Source organism: Aulonocara sp. 'chitande type north' Nkhata Bay, linkage group LG8 (genome assembly GCF_057382095.1).
Source record: "Aulonocara sp. 'chitande type north' Nkhata Bay isolate Kocher_YH1m ecotype deep benthic linkage group LG8, A_spYH_male_GT1.1, whole genome shotgun sequence".
NCBI classification, from domain to species: Eukaryota; Metazoa; Chordata; class Actinopteri; order Cichliformes; family Cichlidae; genus Aulonocara; species Aulonocara sp. 'chitande type north' Nkhata Bay.
Genome location: NC_141351.1, coordinates 6,875,303 through 6,895,397, shown reverse-complemented (window position 1 = coordinate 6,895,397; position 20,095 = coordinate 6,875,303). Strand labels below are relative to the sequence as shown.

At 43.4% G+C, this 20,095-nt stretch overlaps 2 protein-coding genes across 12 annotated transcripts in view; one reads left to right on the top strand and one right to left on the bottom strand.

The window, feature by feature from the left end:
* Positions 1–12,151, top strand: part of grid2ipb (glutamate receptor, ionotropic, delta 2 (Grid2) interacting protein, b) — a 39,800-nt gene extending 27,649 nt beyond the window's left edge. For 2 of the 5 annotated variants that reach the window (XM_086303022.1, XM_086303025.1), the window contains exons 14-26: positions 328–629; positions 1,447–1,491; positions 2,522–3,265; positions 4,245–4,397; positions 4,798–4,885; positions 5,331–5,420; positions 6,751–6,947; positions 7,032–7,187; positions 7,272–7,358; positions 7,444–7,573; positions 7,722–7,840; positions 8,915–9,079; positions 9,380–12,151. In XM_086303022.1, coding sequence (XP_086159148.1) covers positions 328–629; positions 1,447–1,491; positions 2,522–3,265; positions 4,245–4,397; positions 4,798–4,885; positions 5,331–5,420; positions 6,751–6,947; positions 7,032–7,187; positions 7,272–7,358; positions 7,444–7,573; positions 7,722–7,840; positions 8,915–9,079; positions 9,380–9,451 — 2,348 coding nt within the window. In that variant the 3' untranslated portion in view covers positions 9,452–12,151. The remainder of the gene's footprint in view (positions 1–327; positions 630–1,446; positions 1,492–2,521; positions 3,266–4,244; positions 4,398–4,797; positions 4,886–5,330; positions 5,421–6,750; positions 6,948–7,031; positions 7,188–7,271; positions 7,359–7,443; positions 7,574–7,721; positions 7,841–8,914; positions 9,080–9,379) is intronic. The other 3 variants (XM_086303023.1, XM_086303026.1, XM_086303024.1) reach the window with 3 other exon arrangements.
* arhgap17a (Rho GTPase activating protein 17a) overlaps positions 11,734–20,095 on the bottom strand; it is a 36,555-nt gene continuing 28,193 nt past the window's right edge. For 2 of the 7 annotated variants that reach the window (XM_086303027.1, XM_086303030.1), the window contains 5 exons: positions 19,524–19,671; positions 19,042–19,320; positions 18,086–18,234; positions 17,073–17,612; positions 11,734–15,416 (listed from right to left, as the gene is read on the bottom strand). In XM_086303027.1, coding sequence (XP_086159153.1) covers positions 15,289–15,416; positions 17,073–17,612; positions 18,086–18,234; positions 19,042–19,320; positions 19,524–19,671 — 1,244 coding nt within the window. In that variant the 3' untranslated portion in view covers positions 11,734–15,288. Of the gene's footprint in view, positions 16,972–17,072; positions 17,613–18,085; positions 18,235–19,041; positions 19,321–19,523; positions 19,672–20,095 lie in introns of all 7 variants that reach the window. The other 5 variants (XM_086303032.1, XM_086303031.1, XM_086303029.1 and 2 more) reach the window with 5 other exon arrangements.

Genomic DNA, 20,095 nt, shown 5'->3' with positions numbered 1-20,095 from the left:
CGTGACTGATGCCATGTTTACATCATGATGAGATTTGGGGGGTTGTGGTGGACGATGTGTCCTTATAGGTGGCAAACAAGCAGAATTGCTGCTAAGTGATGCTATTTTTTTGCCAGTCTGATGTGAACATGGCATGGCAACCACTCAAACACACAAGCTTTCAGTTTATTTTTTTATTTATTTTGCAATGGTTACCTCTCAGAAGAAATAATCCTCCTGGTGACTACATGGTCTAGAATGTCAGATATTTACTAAGAGGAAAGATCCTCACGTCAAGGTGGCCTAAATATAAATCGAGGCCATCGTTTTTAATGTGCGTCTCTACAGGTAATCGTAAATCTGGCCTGTCCCTGTCTTGGAAGGAGCCTCTTCCCACTCCCGTGTATGAAATCCACCATCAAAGCAGCATAGACTCCAACCCTTATGTCAGTCTGGAGAGCCCCCCGGCCTCCCCTCATCACTCAGACAGCGGCCACAACGTGCTGACCCACCGCAAAAAACTGTTCACCTTCTCCCGGCCGCCACGCAGCCGAGACACAGACAAGTTCCTGGACTCCCTGAGCGAGCAGCTGGGCCACCGGGTCACTCTGGTGGATGACTTCGTGCCCGGGGAGAACGACTACGAGGAGGTGAGGAAGAAAAACAGGCGTTATTGTTTCTTAAGACGTGATTTTCAGTTATTCCACCGCTGAGCTGCCAGCTGTGAGAGGCAGAACTATGCTACAAGTGTTTTACCTTTATTTGGAGCAGGAGCAGAAAAAGTGGAACGCTCTCATTGTTGAGCCCTGACCCCTAGCCCACAGTGGATTTTAAACCAGACTTGTCTAACAATTTATGGACCTAACCTTAAGAGTGAGTGACTTACTATTCAGCCTACAGCAGCCTATGCAGAAGGAGCTAGCTTCTGTAATGTTTACATTCTACAAGTATAAAATCTCCATTGATTAAACCTTCAGACTCTTGTAGGTGCTGGTTCAGTGAGAGGAATAACTGGAAGCCGTGCCTGCAATTAACGTGCGTCATGCATCACAGGATTATTATTATTGTCTATATTTCACATTTAAAGCTGCTACATTCATTACTTTTAAATTACAAGTGAGTTTAAATTTCAATGCAGAGTGCGAGTAATGCTGTAATAAAAGCTAATGCTGGTCATACTTTCACTTTCACTGCCACAATATTGATTGGGCCAGACGGGAAAATGTCATCCTGTCTGACTCAGTTGCACAGAATGTGCGCCGCTGCGGCGTGCAAGCTGTTAGACCACCGTGATCTCGATTTATATATTTAGCATGATAAGGAGAAAATCTGTTGTTTGTGCATTTGCTCCTTAATAAACAGTAAGCAAGTTGAACATTTAGAGAAGTATTAACGTTGTAGTGTTGCATGTTTACATTAGAGCACCTCTAATGTACGCTACAATGAACACTTGTGTCACACGAACAGATATATCAAGGTGGTTGTCATGGTTTCAGAAGAAGAGTTGTGCCTGTAAGTAAAACGATACTCAGTTATATCATAGTTTTATCTACATGTTTCTGTTTAGTAATCTGTATTTAGAATAAGTACTGGGCTTTTTATAGCATTGTCACGGTTCTTTTCCATTCACATTATGTTATATTATAATATATTGTATTGTTATTTTCATAGTTTTTATATAGAGGTTTGGAGATATTTAAGTGCATGGGTTTTAAATTCTGTAGATCAGCACTTTGATTTGATGTTATTTTGTAGATATTTTCTATTCTAAAAGTCAAAAAGAGAGAAAAAAAAAAAGCAGAATTTCTGAACTTGCTATGAAGTGTGATAAATATATTTTGGGATTACACCTGTAAATTAAAATCTCCTTTTTAAACAAGCAAACTTGAATTTGGCTAGTCACCCCTTCAAGATTGCATCTTCGTGCACCTCTGCATTGATTTTAGTGAACTAGTTAACTTTAACTTTATTTCTGGGGAAAAGATAGAGTTGTAGGGAGCCAGATCTGCATGGAGCTGAAGTAGAAGTTTGTGTGAACAGTCTGACCTTCCTGAGCAAGCTTGGACTTTATGTACTGAAAACTGCTTTTTGGTTCGCTGGTGGTAGCCGGACACCCACCTCTCACCAGCACAGATGGTTCAGGACATTAAAGCTGGGTCAGTCTGACACAGATGTCGGCTTTTAGCCAACGTTTGTGGTCTAGATAGAAATCACAGATGAATGGGACGTAAAAAGCAGCACTATTAGAAGTAGTCCAGAGGTGCACAAAGACAAAACCTTTCTTTAAAATAAATTGTCAGAGTTCCAAAACATTCTGATCGCACCCCGTGTCGCTTTTTCTGTTCAAATATAAACAGGCAGTGGAGTAAGTTTCAGTACAACATTTCAAGCAAACGTCAAAGCCGTAATGAACCTAATAATAACCTAATCAGCTTGAATAGACTGGATTTTAAAACGTAGAAGCTGTTTATTAGCCGTTTACTAGACTATGTGGAGGTGAAGGTGGTTCTCGGGGCTGATGGTGCACTCCTCCTCCCTCCAGATGAGCTTCCACGAGGACCAGGAAATCGGCTTCATGCCCCGGCAGCTCAGCAGCGGCAGTGAGGATCACAGCAGCAGCGACGAGGCCTCCTCTCCCTGCTACTCCTCTGGATCCGAACCGATCCCACCACCTCCCACCCAAAGCCCCCCGCCTCCTCCGCCCTTGCAGGCTCTCATACCCCCTCCCATTCCGTTTACCGACCCTCTCCCACCAGTGCGCTTCTCACCCGAGCACGTGCCCCGCAGCCGGATGCCCTTCCAACCGCACCACCCCATCATCCCTCCTCCTCCACCCCCTCCGAGGACCATCCTGTCCTGCCGCTCTCCCCTACACAAAAAGCACCCGAGCAGAGACGAAAATGAGAAGACTCTCCAGCGCTTCCAACCCACCACCCGCCTCGGCCACACAACCCTGACCTCCACCAAAACCTTGCGCTCCCGCCCCACCTACCTCCCACGACAGTTCAGCCAGCCTCAGCCTATCCGCCAGCCCTCCCCGCAGCCCTCCCCGCAGCTGCTGAGGCCGAGCCAGCTCGTCCTGCAGAGGCACCACCAGCTCCACCACCAACACAGCTACCAGGGCCCACTGCCGCCGTCCCTCCAGGAGCACAGCCCATCCCAATGTCAAAGCCAGGGCCACGCGGGCTCCTCGCTGCTCTCGCAGCCTCCAACCTCTCACTCCACCCTCCCCAGTCACATGAAGACCTTGGAAACCACAAGGCAGGAACACCACACCTCCAAACAGGTAACATCTGCACTTTGTGGTTTGTTTGTTTTTTGTCTTGTTACTTGAAGTACAAATAAGACATCAGCACACAGAAATAGAAAATGAAAACACAAAGAGGTTCACTCCATCAGTGCTGCAACCAAGAGCGCTTAGCAACAGAGGTGCAAACTAGCACTTAAACACTCTGGTGCTAATCAAGATTCTGCATCATTTGCCCCATTTTAACCTTTTAACATCGCTCATGTTTGCCAGCAGCCAGTTTCGGATTTGATGTACCGTCTGATCTATAATCAACTTTTTAAAATCTATTTCATCCCCAAATGTGCCTTTTATGACAGAAGATCTATTAGGCCAAAAACCACTTAAGAGGCTTGATTTGAAAGTTAACGCCTTCAGTATGTTAAGTGTAGCCCAACCTTGACTCTGTGTGGTTTGACCTGTGGGACGTCAGAGGATAAGGAGAAATAAAAGGACTACATGACCAGTCTGAGACTGTATTCTTCCACCAAAACCCCAAATTCCCCCAACACTGTTCGTGAATTTAACATGATTCCAGATTTTAATTGGACTTCATTACTCGAGAACAGCATCCCGATAGGTCACATGATCTCATTGCAACACAGTTCAGCTGATATTCTCCTATAGACCTGAGTGGGAAATCTATTTATTTTGTTTTAATCTTCTTTATCCTGTCCACAGTGTGCTGTAAGCCACTTTGCAACCCATCTCAACCCCAGTACTTCCTGCCATGCTCTTTCTAGCTTAACCTCGTGCTCTGTCCCCGGTTTTGCTGTTGCTTTCCACGACAGACCCATACCCTAAATAACTAATAATAGCAGTAATAATTTCTTTGTCTACAACTGCTAAAGAGTATACAAGAAACTTGTGAGGTCCATGCGCACAGTGGGAATATGATTCAGTAGTGAGAACTGCTGTCTTTGTGCTGAACTAGAACACTATGGCTTAAGTGTTAAGTAACTGTTTTTCCATCTTCAAGGCTCCACCACCACCTCCTCCACCATTACCTCCTCCTTGTGACCCACCTCCGCTGCCCAAGCCGGGCCAGCAAGCCTCAGACGTTAACCACATGAGTGTAAAGAGGCTCCGCTGGGAGCAGGTGGAGAACTCTGAGGGAACAATATGGGGTCAGGTGAGTGGTGATCTCCAGTTATCGTGCATTACCCTGTGGTTAGAGGCTGTACGGATACGTATATGTATGGCTCTGTCGGTAAAAAAAGAAAACAACATGTGAATCTACCCACTCGGACTGTGAGTTTTCTCACTACTCCTACATATCTCCATCCATATTTGGAAAAACCTCCTTATGTGTCTCCGATGAGTCATCAAGGCAACAATGTTGTTTTTGTAAACAGAGGCTGTGCCAGACTTGATCTGCTTTTAGATGTTAAAACGTTGAGCCTTTTTGATCCCAGCATATATTCCTATCAGACATGAATAAAATCTGAACACCATCCATAAAAGAAATAAGTTAAAAAAGCTGAGTTTGACTGTGCCTTCGGAGAGTACAGTGTGTCCTTGTCTGTGTTTAGCTCGGGGAGGATTCAGAGTATGACAAGCTCACCGACATGGTGAAGCACTTAGACCTGGACCTGCACTTTGGGACTCAACGCAGATCCAGTGAGTGATTTTGTAACTTTGTCACGTCTTCATCAATTCATACACATCAAGTCATCTTAACCTCTTTGTGTCTAAAACGATACATTTGCATTGCATCTGAATATATGTGTGTCTTTATTGACGTCGCCTGTTGTGTTTGTACCTTCACAGTTATGTTCTCCATTGGAGCTGCTTCATTCACCTGCACCTCAAATCCATTCTCCATACGGCACCATATCCCCCTCTTGTTTTCTGTCATGATTATCAGTAATAACACAGATCTGCCTATGTAAAAAACAAACCACACAACTTGCTGTTACCGATTAAAAATCATTTTATTGGCCTCTAATGGCAGAGTGTGTTATTAACCCACCAACCCGCCACGTTCAGCCTCTTAGACTTAGTTTGCGTATTGACCCCTGGTGCCAGGAGAACGCATCCTTACACTGTTTGTTAAAATTATCAGTCTCTCCTCCAGAGCCAGCCTTCCAGCCAGAGAACTTAAAAAAGAAAGACGTGGTGGAGATTCTGTCTCATAAGAAAGCCTACAATGCCTGTGAGTGCCACACAAACACGACACATGGGTCGAGGATCAAGGATGTGAGACTGCAGCAAAAATACCTTTTATAGTTACAAAAACGTTGCACAAGTAGAAGACAAAGAACATCACTTAACGAAGGCCAAACATTTTCTGCGTAACTGATGTGGAAGAGGAATTATAGACACTATTTAGACAAGGTATCAAATCCACATTGTGCCCACAAGATAATATATAGCTGATAAACTTGATGAAAATTAACTGATAAAGTGATTAACCTGATAAAAACATGTTAGCCTGAAGTAGTAACGCTGCATCGAAGGGCAGGGTTCAGGTGAGAGCGCACTCAGACATATATATTAGCATAACAAGGATAATGGAACAGAATCAAGAGTTGACTCTGCAGCTGTTAAACTTCTGCTACTACTTATTCAGCTTCCCATGTGTGCTCTGTGCTTTTGCAGCATTTTTTTTTACCTGCTTGCATTTTAAGTTGCATTTGACCTCTCAGAGCCACCGTAATGGATACAGTTACACTGTTCAAGTAAATTAAAGGAACACTGGATGATCCAAGTGAGTTAAAGTTCAGGAATATCAGTTATAAACCATCATGAGTCCATTTCACCTCCCTTGGTTGGAATGAAGGTGAAAACAAGTGCACTGCAGAAGTAGCAGCGAGATAACTCCCTTAAAGAAAATGGATTTGGCCACAGATCATTGCTCTCTCCTTATACCTTCTGACTGATTTTTCTCTAGATTTGCTTTGTGCTAACTGGTACCTGATAGGTTTGTAGCTTGAACCTATTCGCTGGAACGTTGAGGACAATATAATTACACAGCAAGCAAGTCACGAAGTCGGCAAACCTAACAGTACCAACAGGTCGTTCATGTTTCATTCACAAGGAAAAAGAGTGAGTCTCTACAAGAAGAAAAAGACATGTATATTTATGTTCTTCTTAGATCGTGGATCAGATTTGGCCAAATTTGATCAAAGAATTACAAAGAGTCATCTTACGTCAGTGTAACAATAGAGGCCAGTGTAGCAATATAGCAAGACAATGAAAAGTCTAAAAATGATGCCTTGCTTCTCTGCAGTTATCCAGATTGGACTCTTTGGCACAGCAACTTCTGTCTTCTGTCACGGCACTGCTAATTCACTGTTAATTAGCGGGTTTATGATGTGACTCTGGGTTTCAGAGCTACATGTTACAGACACATGGTAATAAATGTGAGTGAAAGACACGCAGATGAAGGGTTTGTCAGCAGAGCGGGAACACAGTGATCCTCTTTGGTACATAAATTCTCCACATTTTCCCCCGCCTACTCACCCTCCTCCTCCTCCCTGCAGCCATCCTCATCGCCCATCTGAAAATCTCCCCCGAAGAGCTGCGTCAGGTGTTGATGAACATGACCACCGACAGGCTGGAGCCGGCCCACATCAAGCAGCTGCTGCTGTATGCCCCAGACGAAGAAGAGGTGAAACAGTACGAACAGTTTGATCAGGACCCGGGCAAGCTGAGCGAGCCGGACCAGTTCATTTTCCAGGTGACTGTGAGGGAAAAATGTCAGAGATGATCAGACATGTTTTAAAGAGTAAAACTAAATGATTTAACATTGTCTGTGTTTCAGATGCTAATGGTGCCTGATTATAAGACTCGCCTGCGGAGCCTCTACTTTAAAACGACCCTACAGGAGAGGACGGAGGAGATGAAGATCGCGTACGATTACATCTACAAGGCTTCAGTGGAGCTCAGGAGCAGCAAGAAATTAGCCAAGATCCTGGAGGTATGAAATGAGCAGTCGAAATGAAAATAAATCTGTGAATATCTGTGTTAGCAGTGAATACTTACGGCTTTACTTTACCAACAGTTTGTTCTTGCAATGGGAAATTACCTGAACAACGGGCAGCCGAAGAGCAACAGGACGACCAGTTTTAAGATCAACTTCCTAACTGAGGTACAGCACGGATGTCTGTGCCTTCAACACGGTAAGCTCGAGTTCAGTGTTTAGTTGCTCATGCGCTTCTCCTTCTGTCTCTTAGCTAAGCACAACCAAAACAGTCGACGGGAAATCCACCTTTCTCCACATTTTGGCCAAGTCTTTGTGCCAACACTTCCCAGAGCTGCTCAGCTTTCCCAGAGACCTCACAACAGTGCCTCTGGCAGCTAAAGGTACAATGCTCTTAGTTAATAGTTAATATACAGTAGAATCAGGTGTGCTTCTTTTGCATATTTTATGCTGTTGTTACAGTTTGATTTGCATATTTCCTTTGAGTTTCAATGGGTTTGTTACCTCATCTCCAATATTTCCCTGTGACAGTGAACCAGAGGGCCATTACAACAGAGCTGAGTGACCTTCACTCCACCGTGCAGGACATCAGGGCGGCCTGTCAGAAGATCCAGTCTACCCCTGACGATCACTTCACTTCAGTCATGAGTGTACGATAAAACCCATCCATTTTCAAGGCTGGAGCCTATTCCAGCACACGCAGGGTGTACAATGGGTAGTTTGCATGTTATCACAAAGCTGAAACAGTAGGAACGACACTCAGATTAATGTCATAGGGAGAACATGCACACAAAGGCCCAGGTGGGCAGCAGGGTTGAACCCTTATACTGAGAGGTGACAGTGTTAACCGCTGTTCCACCATGCACCCCTACAGTAAAATCTGTAAATAAATGAATGATGTTTATCAACGGTTAAGAGTTAAAGAGACACTCTTGTGTCTTTGCAGTTTCAGCTTAGCAAAGGAATCACTTGGCTGGCCCTGTCCAGTTCTCATCGAATACAAGCACTCTGATGTTTACTACCATACAGGTTATAATATAAGTGTAAAAAATATTATAAAAGCTCAGGAAAAACTTGACAAAATCAGCTGGTTTTGTTGTCTGGGTTCCATATTGTTGAAACAAGCGACATAATGACTTGCCCGTTTCGCACTGCTAAGCTAACCGTTTCCTGGTTGTTTAGGATAGTAACACAAACACAAATAATATGATAATGTTGCACTTCAACAGTCTAATTGACCACAAAGCTACTCATTCAAACATTTATTTGTGCACTGTATCTGTCTGACATCTACAGCTATGGTTAGTTCATCATTTAATCCGAATTTAACAAGCAAGCTCCTCGGTCTGTGGGAGGAAAGCAGGGTATTTGGAGAAAAACAACAAAGAAACAATACGATACATTCCCTGTGCTCGTGTTATTAGGTGTCAGTAACCAGGAGTATAAGAGGAAAGTCCAGACATATTTGTATGGACTCTCAATAGATATCAATAACATTTCCAAACCAGGACTACTTCAGTAAAAGAGTTGTTAGTGTACAGGTGGTGGCACCTTGCTTTGCCTCAAACAATTTTGTAGCACCCATCCATTATCATGGAGGAGTGTAAATATAGAGACAAGAGAAATCAGGGCATCATGGCAGCATCACTAATTGTTTTCTAAATCTTCACCCAGTTGCACCATTCATTAAGAGCCCCTGTATATTTGTATGTTTGTGCCCACAGACTTTCCTGGAGAACAGCCACCCTGCGATCCAGTCTCTTGAATCTTTGCAGACCAGAGCCATGGAGGAGTTCTCCAAGGTGGCCTCCTACTTTGGAGAGGACAGCAAGTCCTCCAGCACAGAGACCTTCTTTGGCATTTTTTCAGAGTTCGTATCCAAGTTTGAGGTGAGCTATTACTCCACTGTTCTCTGTCAAGGTGTTGATAGATGAGCAAGGCTAAATTTGACTTGTTCCAGAAGGTGACAGTCATATTTTGGATATATTCAGCAGGCGTGTGACAGACTCAAACCTACTAAACAATGAGGCATTCAAACAGTGCTCTCACACAGACCGGCTGCCTGCAGCTATAAACTGATTAGGCTGCAAAGCGGCCCTGTCTATGGAATAAATGAATGTGCTCTAAATCTGAAAATAATGGGGTAAAATGAGTATAAATAAGAGGAGATTATGGTTTTTCTTTTGCAGAGAGCTCTCAGTGAGATCCAGACTCCGGAAAACCCCAGAAGCCCCAGACTGTCTTCCCCTTTGGCCTGGTAGAAGCAAGAAATGCGGGCAGATGTCGGGCCAAACCGAAAAGGCCGGCTGGCTCAGTTTTCACTCTGCTCTCCATAACCAAAGTGCCAAGATCACACACAGACACTCAAACCAACGGGAACAGAGACCACGTCATCTATAGCAAACACAATGGAAATGCGCTGTATCTGTATGTAGATAAACCACAAGTTAACGAGTGCCCCGTGTGCAGCAGTGCTATTACTTCAGGTGCTGGTAGAGCAGGACTATTCAGGTGTCCACAGATCAATAGGAACTCCACAGCACACACGCAATACTCCCGCCACTTATCAACGTTATTTACATCTCTTTTTAATGCGCATTAATTGGTAAATTTGTAAAGATTGTTAGAAGGAAGCCTTTCAAGGCCGTTGATTGTGATGCTGCATTAAAGTGAGGTTTAAGCAACGACAACAACTGGTATGACTATTTACATGTTTATTATACGACTATATAAAGTTTATATTTTCTATCAGATCATATTTGAAAATTGTAAAGACGAAGCATAAATGTAGGCTGATGACAGTTATCTGGACTCAAGATGACTGACAGGTGTAGTTCAGTGTTAGTGTTTGATGGTGCGCTCACTGCCTCCCATACTGCAGGATATATTTTAAACATTCAGAAATAGTAGACGGTAGGAGTTTTTAAACAATTTATGTCCAAATTGTGAATCTAGAACATGAATTGTATGACTTGTAGTCATATTTATTTCCTTTACTGTGACATCTATGATGAAAATCCTTTTTCTTTTCTCTTCTGATAGAGGCGAGTTAAAGTCACACACACCCAGCTCTGGTCCTAAAGTGTTGAGGATCTGATGTCTATGGAAGCAAAGCAAGGCCGTAAAGATTGTAGAAATTTACAAATTTAAGTTTTATTAATATTTTAATTTTTCTTCTTCTTGTTATTATTATTATTATTATTATAAAATGTGTTAAAATAACTCAAAATGTCAAAACTCATCTTGCAGTGATAAAATCAAATTTGTCATTTGAACAAACAAACAGATCTGAAGAGGATTCTTTGGCCTGCATCCTTTAAGGTTACATTGTTATGTCAGTCAAGTGTAAACACTCTACCATGACAGCTCGCAATCAATTTTTTGCCTTTGAATTGTTGCGTTGAAGACTCGGATGGAAATAAAACGGCAATAAGATGGAGTCTGACTGCTATCAGTTTGCGATTGAAGGGGGTCAAGCCGGCAATCGCATGAAATCTGTTGATGTCAAAATTCACATAAAACAAAAATTAACCACTTGTATTCCCAGTCCAGCCAGAAGCCCATAAATTCCTCCACCACTATTGACGTAGTTGCTGCAGGTTGGCGATTTAACTGCAAATCAAATAGGTGCTAGGCAACCTTACAGGAAGATAAACAGAATACAACCAATTGGCAAACTGTTGAGTTGAATTCCCTACTGCAAAGAGAAACCACACAGATGAGTTGCGCACACTGGCGTAGACTGACTCAGAGTCAGTGTAACATGCAATCTGTCTGCGTTTATAAATTAGATGCAGACTGCAATTGTTTGGAGACATGTTGCCTCCCACCAGGCAACCGGTCTCCAAACAATTGCAGTCTCCTTGTGACTCCTCAGCAGCTGGTCACTGCAACTTACAATCCATTGCAACATGCGCATTGACCAACTGAGTAAATGCAGCCCATTTGCACCCGAACTAAAGCCTGTGAACGTCCGCTCGTATTCATCCAGCATCACTGCTGTTCTCCCTGTGAGGACTCGGTGAAATCCACATTCATTTGCACATTTGTTTTGAGGGTTCTGAGTGACGTTTTGCAAACAATGCTGCACCTTTTACGGCCCGCCATCGGCACATCGTCAAATTCTGTAGTTTCAGAGCATGTGGGTGATTAGTGTCCTTTTTTGTTGTTGGCTGTACTCAAAGGTGAAAGCCAGCTTCGTTGTGAAGCGTGAGCTGTTTGCTTCTGGCAAACGGCTAATGGTTGTGCACTTTGTCGAGTCTTTCTAGTGTTCTGAATGCATCTCTGCTCCAACAAGTGGGCGGCCTCTGGATGAATGCGCGTCAACAGGGGGTGCGGGGAGGAAAAACACACTGTAAATGGACATTTCCTGCATTTCTGGTTGTCATGGTGATGTCATGACTCCTCTACAGTACAGTGTACCTGTAGCTGTGTTGTATTTCTGTTTATGAACTATTGAAATTGTAAATTCATTGTTTTTTGCTATGCACTGCTCATTTCTTCCTTTTTTTCTTTTTTTTTAAAATTGTATTCCCCTGTCCTCCAAGTCCCAGTTTCACATTCTTATCCAAGTGTGTCACCAGGAAATTACCGTTTTATTTATTCTTAATGCATAGCTTTAGTCAGGCTCACGAGGTGACTGTGACCTTGTAAAAATAAACAAATAAAAAATACACTCCTAGCTGCTACAGGTCTAGTAACGGTGTTTCTCGTCCCCGTCATTTGCATGTCGGTGCAGTTAATGTATAAAAGCTGTGCAGCTGGTAGCATTTACCCTCCCTGGATATTTAGGTTTAAATACACTTCTGTTAGTCTAGCTAGGTTAACTTATTGGTTCTCTTTTATAACTGTTTTATATGTTTTCATGAAAAGTTGCTAATGTTTTGTGATCATTTTACCTTTCTGTTTGCTTTCAGATGGAGGATATGTTTAAAATGTTTTAAATAAAAACAAATGCCTGAAAGTAACGCCGTTTGATTTATCTGTGCTTTCAGGTGATAGGTTTAGAGTGACCCACGTGTTGAACGCCCATTATTATCAGCTGATAGCAGATATATAAGTATCAACATGAATCAGTCCATGTGCAAATCTCTGCTGAATTCTAATCTGCAGTAAAAGGAAGAAAGCATATCAAGTATCATAAATCGACCTGCTGATATACAGCTGTTACTCTGGACGTGATAAAACACAGAGCGCCACCAGCAGCAGCACCTGACGTGACTGGAAACAGTACCCTCTCCACTCTTACTCCAGACTTTAGTCAATTTAAAATGTACTTTCATCTGAAAAGGGAACAACTTAGCGACAGTTTGGTTTTGTTAGCCCACGTAAAACACTTCATCTGGTTGGTCTTTGGTGGCTTGAGATTAGGGACGTGACAGCAGCGTGACGGAGGCTCTTGGTGCACTTACACCAGCTCTAATCCACTCCTCGTGAAGATCTCCCAAGTTCTTGAATCGACTTTTTCCAACAATCCTCTCAGGGCTGCAGTCATCCCTGTTGCTTGTGCACCCTTTCCCCTTCCAGTCATCTTTCCATTAATATCCTCTGTGGCAGCACTCTGAAGGGCCAGGCTTCTGTGGCTTACCCTCCTCGTGGAAAGCGTGGATGGTCGTCATGTGAACAGCTCAGTCTACAGTCAACTGAAATATTTTAATGACCCAAATAATCTTATTTCAGTTTAACCTGATTGTTTTAGCATAATTGCATATAGCCCTTCAGTGGCAACAGGAACAAATGTTTATAGGTAACATTTTGTTAATGCAATTTCAAAAAAAAAAAAAAGCTTTTTAAAATCATATTACAGGAATATTTTAACCCTCATTCTTTAAGGCTGTTACAGGACAAGAGTCGAGGCACAAGAGAATCAACCTGGAGCAGATTTAAATAGTTTCTTCATATACTTTATTTTCTTTGGAAAGGAAAGCATTCATATTACATGTTTTTTCCCCCCATATTTAAGCTCACCAGACAGCATACATATAAAACTATGGAACTTAAAAATGCAGCATCATTATCATCATTTCTAGTTTAATGGCATTTGTTTGTTCTCTCAACGCACAAGGATAAGGCAGCAAGGTACAAGAGTGCACAGAGAGAGAAAGGAGGGGATCATAATGCTTTGATTGTCTCTGAAAAACACAACTCAACTTCTTTTCAGGGCAACTCCAGCATCCAAGACCTTCTCACCTGGTACCATGTTGGGTCAGCTCTCTAAGAACCAAAATCTGCATTTATCAGAGGCCAAAAAAATAATAATAACAATAAAGCAAAGTTTACACAGAAAATACAACAAAGCCATTTAAAATAAAATAAAAAAATCCAAAAACAACAGACCGGGCAAAAATCTAACACCACATCACTACTGAGATATCACAGCACCGTGTTCACTCAGCTCAGTGGGAAAGACAGAGAGAGAGGGGAAAAAACCCAAGCCCTCTATAACCGAGTTCACTAGAAAACCACTCAATGAGTCTGGCCTGCGCTCAAGTGCAAAATCAGCTCTTTATGCATCTTTCTGCTCAGGGTGATGTTTCACTACATTCGCTCACGCTCAGCCCCGCTGTGTGTAATGCCCTGGCGAACGCCGGAGAGCACACTAAGATAGACTGGAGAAACAGAAAGGCAAAAAATACTGACTGCATTCAGGCTGGGAGGGTCAGGTCGACCCCTGCTACGTCTGCTTAGAAAACCCAAAATATATTTAAATACACAACTTCTGCAGAACAATGCAGACGCGCACAGTTTCTTATCGGACACGGCCTGAAATATACCCGCTACCGACACAGCTTCTTAGAAATACTGTGGTACTAGAAGGGAATACCCCCCCCTCCATACAGTAAATGCGTATTTCATAGTTCTGGGAGGAACCAATAAGGCATGGTGCATATTTAAAGACTGCATTAAAGATGTCAAGCCACTAGGGAATGTATTTTTGTTTTAAATTGGTAAATAAATACAGGCAGGAGGAAAAAGAAATAAAAGTATAAAGGGGGAGAAAAGGGAAAGTTAAGTGTTTGAGACGACTGGAAACCTGCAGTCACAGCTACACTTCAACTGTTTTGGTTTCTATTCCATCCACCTTTTAAAAATACAACTTATTTATTTCTTGATCTAAGGCCATGTTCAACACTGAAAAATACTCACACACAGAAAACCCCCACCTCACACCAAATACAACTGAGTCCTATCAGTCCGTAGTTTGGCAGCTGCCCCACATTACCCCACCGTGTTCTTTTATATTGCCGTAACACCGTCTCTAACAGCAGTGCTGATCCAACATCTGCCCTTCGTTTCTGCTACGCTCTTCTTTGACGATTGTCTGGAGCTTGATCTGCAGGGAGTGCGGTGTAAAGACAGAGGGGCCGGTACATGTCGCAGGGTGAAGGCTTTGTATCACGAGTCTCCCTGCAAAAATCACATCTGGCAACATCATGGAGGTCGAAAAGACTGTCGGGAAGCGAGTGCCGATGGCAGCTGAGACACACGAACTGCACTAAACAACAGTAGAAACAGTGGAAAACACCAATTGCATGTGGACTATAAACCAAAAATTTGGCATTTACATGACTATCACTCCTAGATTTCCTAGTACACTGTTTCACACGTATGAATTAAATTAAAAACAGAATGAAGCGAAGGAGCTGGGGGTTGCGTGTGAGATCCTTTAGCTGATGTGAGCTGGGATCAGCTCAGTTCTGTTAATTTATAGTGATGTTTTACCCCTTTTAGCTTAAAGATGTGTTATATAATCAATAACTATACTGACTGTAAGCTGTACTTATGGCATTTATAAAAGTGAAGACAACCAGTAGTAACGCTCTAAGACACACTGCCACTCATCTAGCTTACCCCCTATAATAATGTGATGTTAAAATGTGTGTGTAGTAGTGGGTAAAAATACTAATAGAGCTCGCATATAATAAACTAGCATGTCAAAGATTAATCATGTGACTGGAGAAATGTTTTATGCATTTTGCTGACAGGAAGCTGTTTGACCTCCATGATGGCCACCATTAGTTTGTTGTCCTTCATGACCAGGCACAGTTGGAGAGGTTCATCTTTTATACGAGGGCTGCAGATATGGGCAGGCGCCTCCTTATAGGACAGTGCTCTCGCTCTCCAGGTCACAGTCTTTAGGAAGAGGCGGCGAGGAGGATGAGGAGGAGAAGGCGGTGGCAGTCGGCAGCTGCTGGTCTACTGCCGTGAGGAAAGGAATCACCGGATCTACAAAGCGGGACACATCATGGAAGACAGATTAGTTGCGGTGAGGAAACACGTAAGCTTAGTCACAATAGCAAATAATCTTTAGATAAAAGGAGATGTGTGTGGTAACAGCTGAAGCAGATAATTCCACTTACTGTTTATGTTAGCAAGGGACTGCAAATGGGTTTCCCATGCATGTAGGAATTCATATAAAACGCTACATAAACATCCCAAAAAGATAAATGCCCACATGACAAACAGCAGCCATAATGGCAAACACGTGCCCGACGTATGAAAACACTTAAAGCTGCTGCAGAGCAGTCAAACTGTGTCACATTTTCCGCAGATTAAAACTAAACTGGAGCAGAGGTTTGGCAAGTGAGGAGTTCTGCAGCCAGCAGGTGGCGCTGTGCAACAGAGACTGACAAGCAGCAGTGCAACAAACCAGTGAAAGCAGAGAGAAAATGTAAAGTCCGGAAAGATGTTTCTGTTTAATTTTAGCTGGAAAACTCATTTGCATTTGAATGCAATTATTAAAACTAGGGCATTACACTGTTTTGGGGGTGGGTGGAGGGGTGGACATGATTCTGAATACTGGAAACACAAACATGCATGTTAGAGGTGCACATGAGTTAAAAAAATACAAAAGCTTAAAAACTCCACAACACGGATCACTTCATATTTCTGAAAATCTGAACGGAGTTTCCCGGACAGTGAAGGGTTTGAAAGCCTCGCTAAGAGCTGATCAGAGTTTCAAACCCCTTTGTTTGTGATTACACAGTGACAGCCGATGAAAATGACTCGTGAGCAATGACAGCTCTGATGCCAGACTGCCGTATTACCTGTAGTGAGACATTCACTTCTAGAAACATGTTTTTGAGAAGCAGTGGAAGATAAAGTGAACAGTTTAATCGAGTCCATCAGTGTGAAGCTCTCAGGTGTCTTTCCGTGTTAATGGAAAAAACACAACATTTTTAAAGTTAGTGAACAAACATAAGCCAAAAAATTCGGTGGAAAGATTTTAATGATTCGTGTTTCACCTTCAGGTATTTCTTTATATAATGGAGTAGCTAGCAAAGTCTGTATGGTACAGAAGAAGAAGACATTAATCCAATCCAACCTGTGGGAGGTGCTTAGAAAACATGGGGTGAAATGTGTCTCAATGACTCGAATGAATGGCCCACTATAAGTGGGTAAAGATCAGTGAGGCTATATTCCCTCTATACTTTGCAACTCAACTGATGAATTGAAGTTTGAGTGTTTAAAAACACAACATTTTCTTCTTTTCTTTTTTTAAAGATCTCAAGAGGAACAAATATTATCTGCAGATTTCTTCCTCATCATTCGACTGGAAGCAGCAAGTGCAACCGTATCAAATATCTGCTTTTCACATCAGAAGTGGGTTTCTCACTAAAATCCATCACACATCATGGGACAGTCGTGCATCAAAGTTTAAAAAAAAAAAAAGGATGTGAAAGAGCCGGCAGGCTGTGATGATGATATGTATTTAAAAGGAAAAAAAAAAGTGCTACTGCAAGTGTCAATTATCAACAAACCTCACAAGTGTGTCTTTAACCTGCAGAGGTATTACAGTGAAGAGTGTTAGAATTACAGTACATTAGTATTAGGTTAGTAATGACACTGTTACACACACTTCACATAAGAAACGGTACCCACCCATCATCTTGGTGCAGATCCCGTTGGTCTCATTGGTCACTGTGGTGGGTTGGGGCGGCGGGGGGATGTTGGGTCTGTTCCGTGGTTTGGGGACAGGCCGCGGCCGGGGAAGCGAGCCCGACTGGTAGGGAGATGGAGATGGGGATGGAGGGGTAACTGCATCCTGGCTGTTAGTGCAGGGTGGAGGGGTGTCTGGAGGGGTTGGGGTTCCCGGGGGTGAGGGGTCGGCGCTGTGCTGGTCTCCGCTGGGCTGGCCGAGGGATGTGGGCTGCACAGAGGGATTGGCCTGCGTCGGAGGTTCTGGGGGTGGATGGCTCGGCGCCTGGATCGGGGGCTGGTTACTCGAATGGCGCCGATGTGTGGCACTTGGATGTGAGGTGGGGGAGGTTACAGAGGTGGACGAGTGGCTAGACAGGGGTCTGGGGGTGGAACTGAAAGTCTGGGAGGAGACAGAGGATGAGGAGTGGTTTACAGAATTACAGGGCTGACTGGGTGGAGGGTTTGTGGGTTTGGGAGGAGCAGGAGCCTGCTTCTTGGTACCTGGAAGCAAAAGGTAAACTGCCATTATTGGTGGGAAACATAAATAAAAGTCCAAAAGTATACATACGATATCCATCTGTATAAGAAAATCTAGGCCCCAGTCCCACAGGCCTAGGCACCTTCTGCCAACCACAGGTCACGAGGGAAAGACGTGCATTCCCTGATCAATTGTGAGTAGCTGCTGGAACCTGAAGTGACCATTAGAGGAACTGTATTTTTTTGGGACTTGGGTACTGGCTTAATTTTTCACTAGCCATCAATCTCATACCATCTCCAAGAGCCATGCAAACAGTGATGGTCCCACCCTAAAGTCTGTTTGCATGGGTCTGGCTATTCAGAGGGAGGAATTATGGGAATTCAACCCATGCAGAAGCTGTACTGATGTCCTAAACATATTTAGATCTTTATTTAATTAGTATTTCTAAGCAATGAATGACTGACTTATTGCACCACTTTAGGGTGTAGATTCTTACCTCTGCGCATCATATGTGGACTGGGCCCCATGGATCCAGCCGCAGGGGTTCCAGTGCCCAGCTGGCCAGCAGCCTGGCTGCCTCCTCCAGAGCCATTCCTCTGGAGCGCAGGGGTTGGGGTGGATGTAGAGTCACGTAGCTTTGGGCTGCTTAAGAGAAAGAACACACACACACCAAAAAAAAAAGAAGCTTTAAACCATCAAGTTGGCCGAAACTGAGTAGCACATATGCAACAGCATCCAGCCTTGAATGTTTTTAAGAGCTATTAAAGTAGAATCAGATTTATTTTAGTAGTAGCAAACCCCTCTCATGTGCTGCATAGTATGTGCCACAAATATAATCTGGGAGGCTCATCTAAATTTGCTTTCCCAGTGGAGTCTGTAGAGCCAAAAAAGCTGAGCTGAATAGTGTCATCTGTCTGAAAATGAATGTTGTCTTTTCAGCAACTAAATCAAAGACACTCGTTCAGTCTTTGCATAACAGGCGCCAATGTCCAGGCTTTTCAAAGCAGTTTGAGCCAGTTAGTGTGAGTTTCCTGCTGATTCTAGTGATTTGGGGAGGAAAGCAGAGGGATGGGAAGTCAAGAGGCCCTGAGAGCGACTGTTAGTGGAATGACAGAGGCCATTGTTGTGCCATTTCAGTGGGCTGATTTTAGAGTCGTCTGCATAGCTGCAACTGGTGGTGGCGTAAGAAAACTTGTGGTTTTGTTAGAGAAACCACCAGCTGAACTAAGGTGACCATAAGAAGAGCTGATGTCTATGAGGTGCCAGTGAGCCATGCATTAATAAACCTCTCCACTTTATGCAACTAATCAGATTGACGTTGTGCGTTTACCGACAATTCACTAATGTCTTCCTGCAGTTCGAACCCTGAAAACATAAAAGCATGCATGTGTGCTTGTAAGGCATGCTACGTTTTTGCCACCAGCAGCAGAGATGCAGGGAAACACCTCTTACCTGAGCTCCTCTGTGTGCTGGGCTAGAAGCTGCTGAGCAGCTGCAAGAGCAGCAAGACCCTGTGCCAAACTTTGCTGGAAAGGATCAGACCCTGAACCCCCAGGTGAAGCTTGTGACTGGGGCTCAGCCGAGGCCTGGGGAACCTGCCCAGCCCCGTGTCCCTGTCCCTGAGCCTCCACGGGGGGTAAAGGAGGCTGGAAAGCAGGTGAAGTGTGCTGCTTTCTACCTAAAGTGTTACTGCCTCTACGAAGGGTGTGGTCCGAGTGCTTGTTAGTGGTACTACACAGGGATAGCAGGGAGACGGTGAAGGAGAGAAACAAAAACCACCAAAAGAGATTCATGATTAGGGCAGAATCACCACAGCATAACGAGAAAAGTGACCGGATTATTTACACCAACATTATCTAGAAGCATAAGAAAGCAGCTGGATTAAAAGGCACAAATGAATCAGAGTGATCAGCGAGCAACTTCTGGAGGATTACTTGTCTTTGCGTCCTGTGTCGTTCTCTGGTCCCACCATGCTGCCAGGTCTCTTCCTTTCAATGGTGCCGGAGTCATAATCTAAGTGATTGTTGTGGTTGGATGCAGGTGTGGGCATCACAAACATGCCAGAAACATTGAACTCCACGTCTATAAAAACACAGTTAAGAAAAACAGGTTAAACTGTATAAAGAAAGAGTGCAGGTGGGTGTTATAGCGCCCTCTTTTGGTTAAAAAAAAAAACAGCAAACGAACAATTTAACGTAAATTTAACGTTATTCACTGTAATGCACAGAATGTTCAATCAATCCATGTTTGCATTCTTTACTTTACGCTAGCTTGTGACCTGTGATAGAGGGAGAACCTAACTGAACAAGACCATGGAGGTCTCGGGTCGTTATCCAAGCTTGTTAGACTGAAACACAGAAAACACTCATTTTTATGTGTAAGAAGAAGCAGATGTTGCCAGATGACAGATGTTTACTTTGTTTATTCTGACACAAACATTAGCCTATTATTCAGTTTACATTAGGCTGGAATGCTCCAAAAACCTCTCATAAGCTGCTCAAAAAGA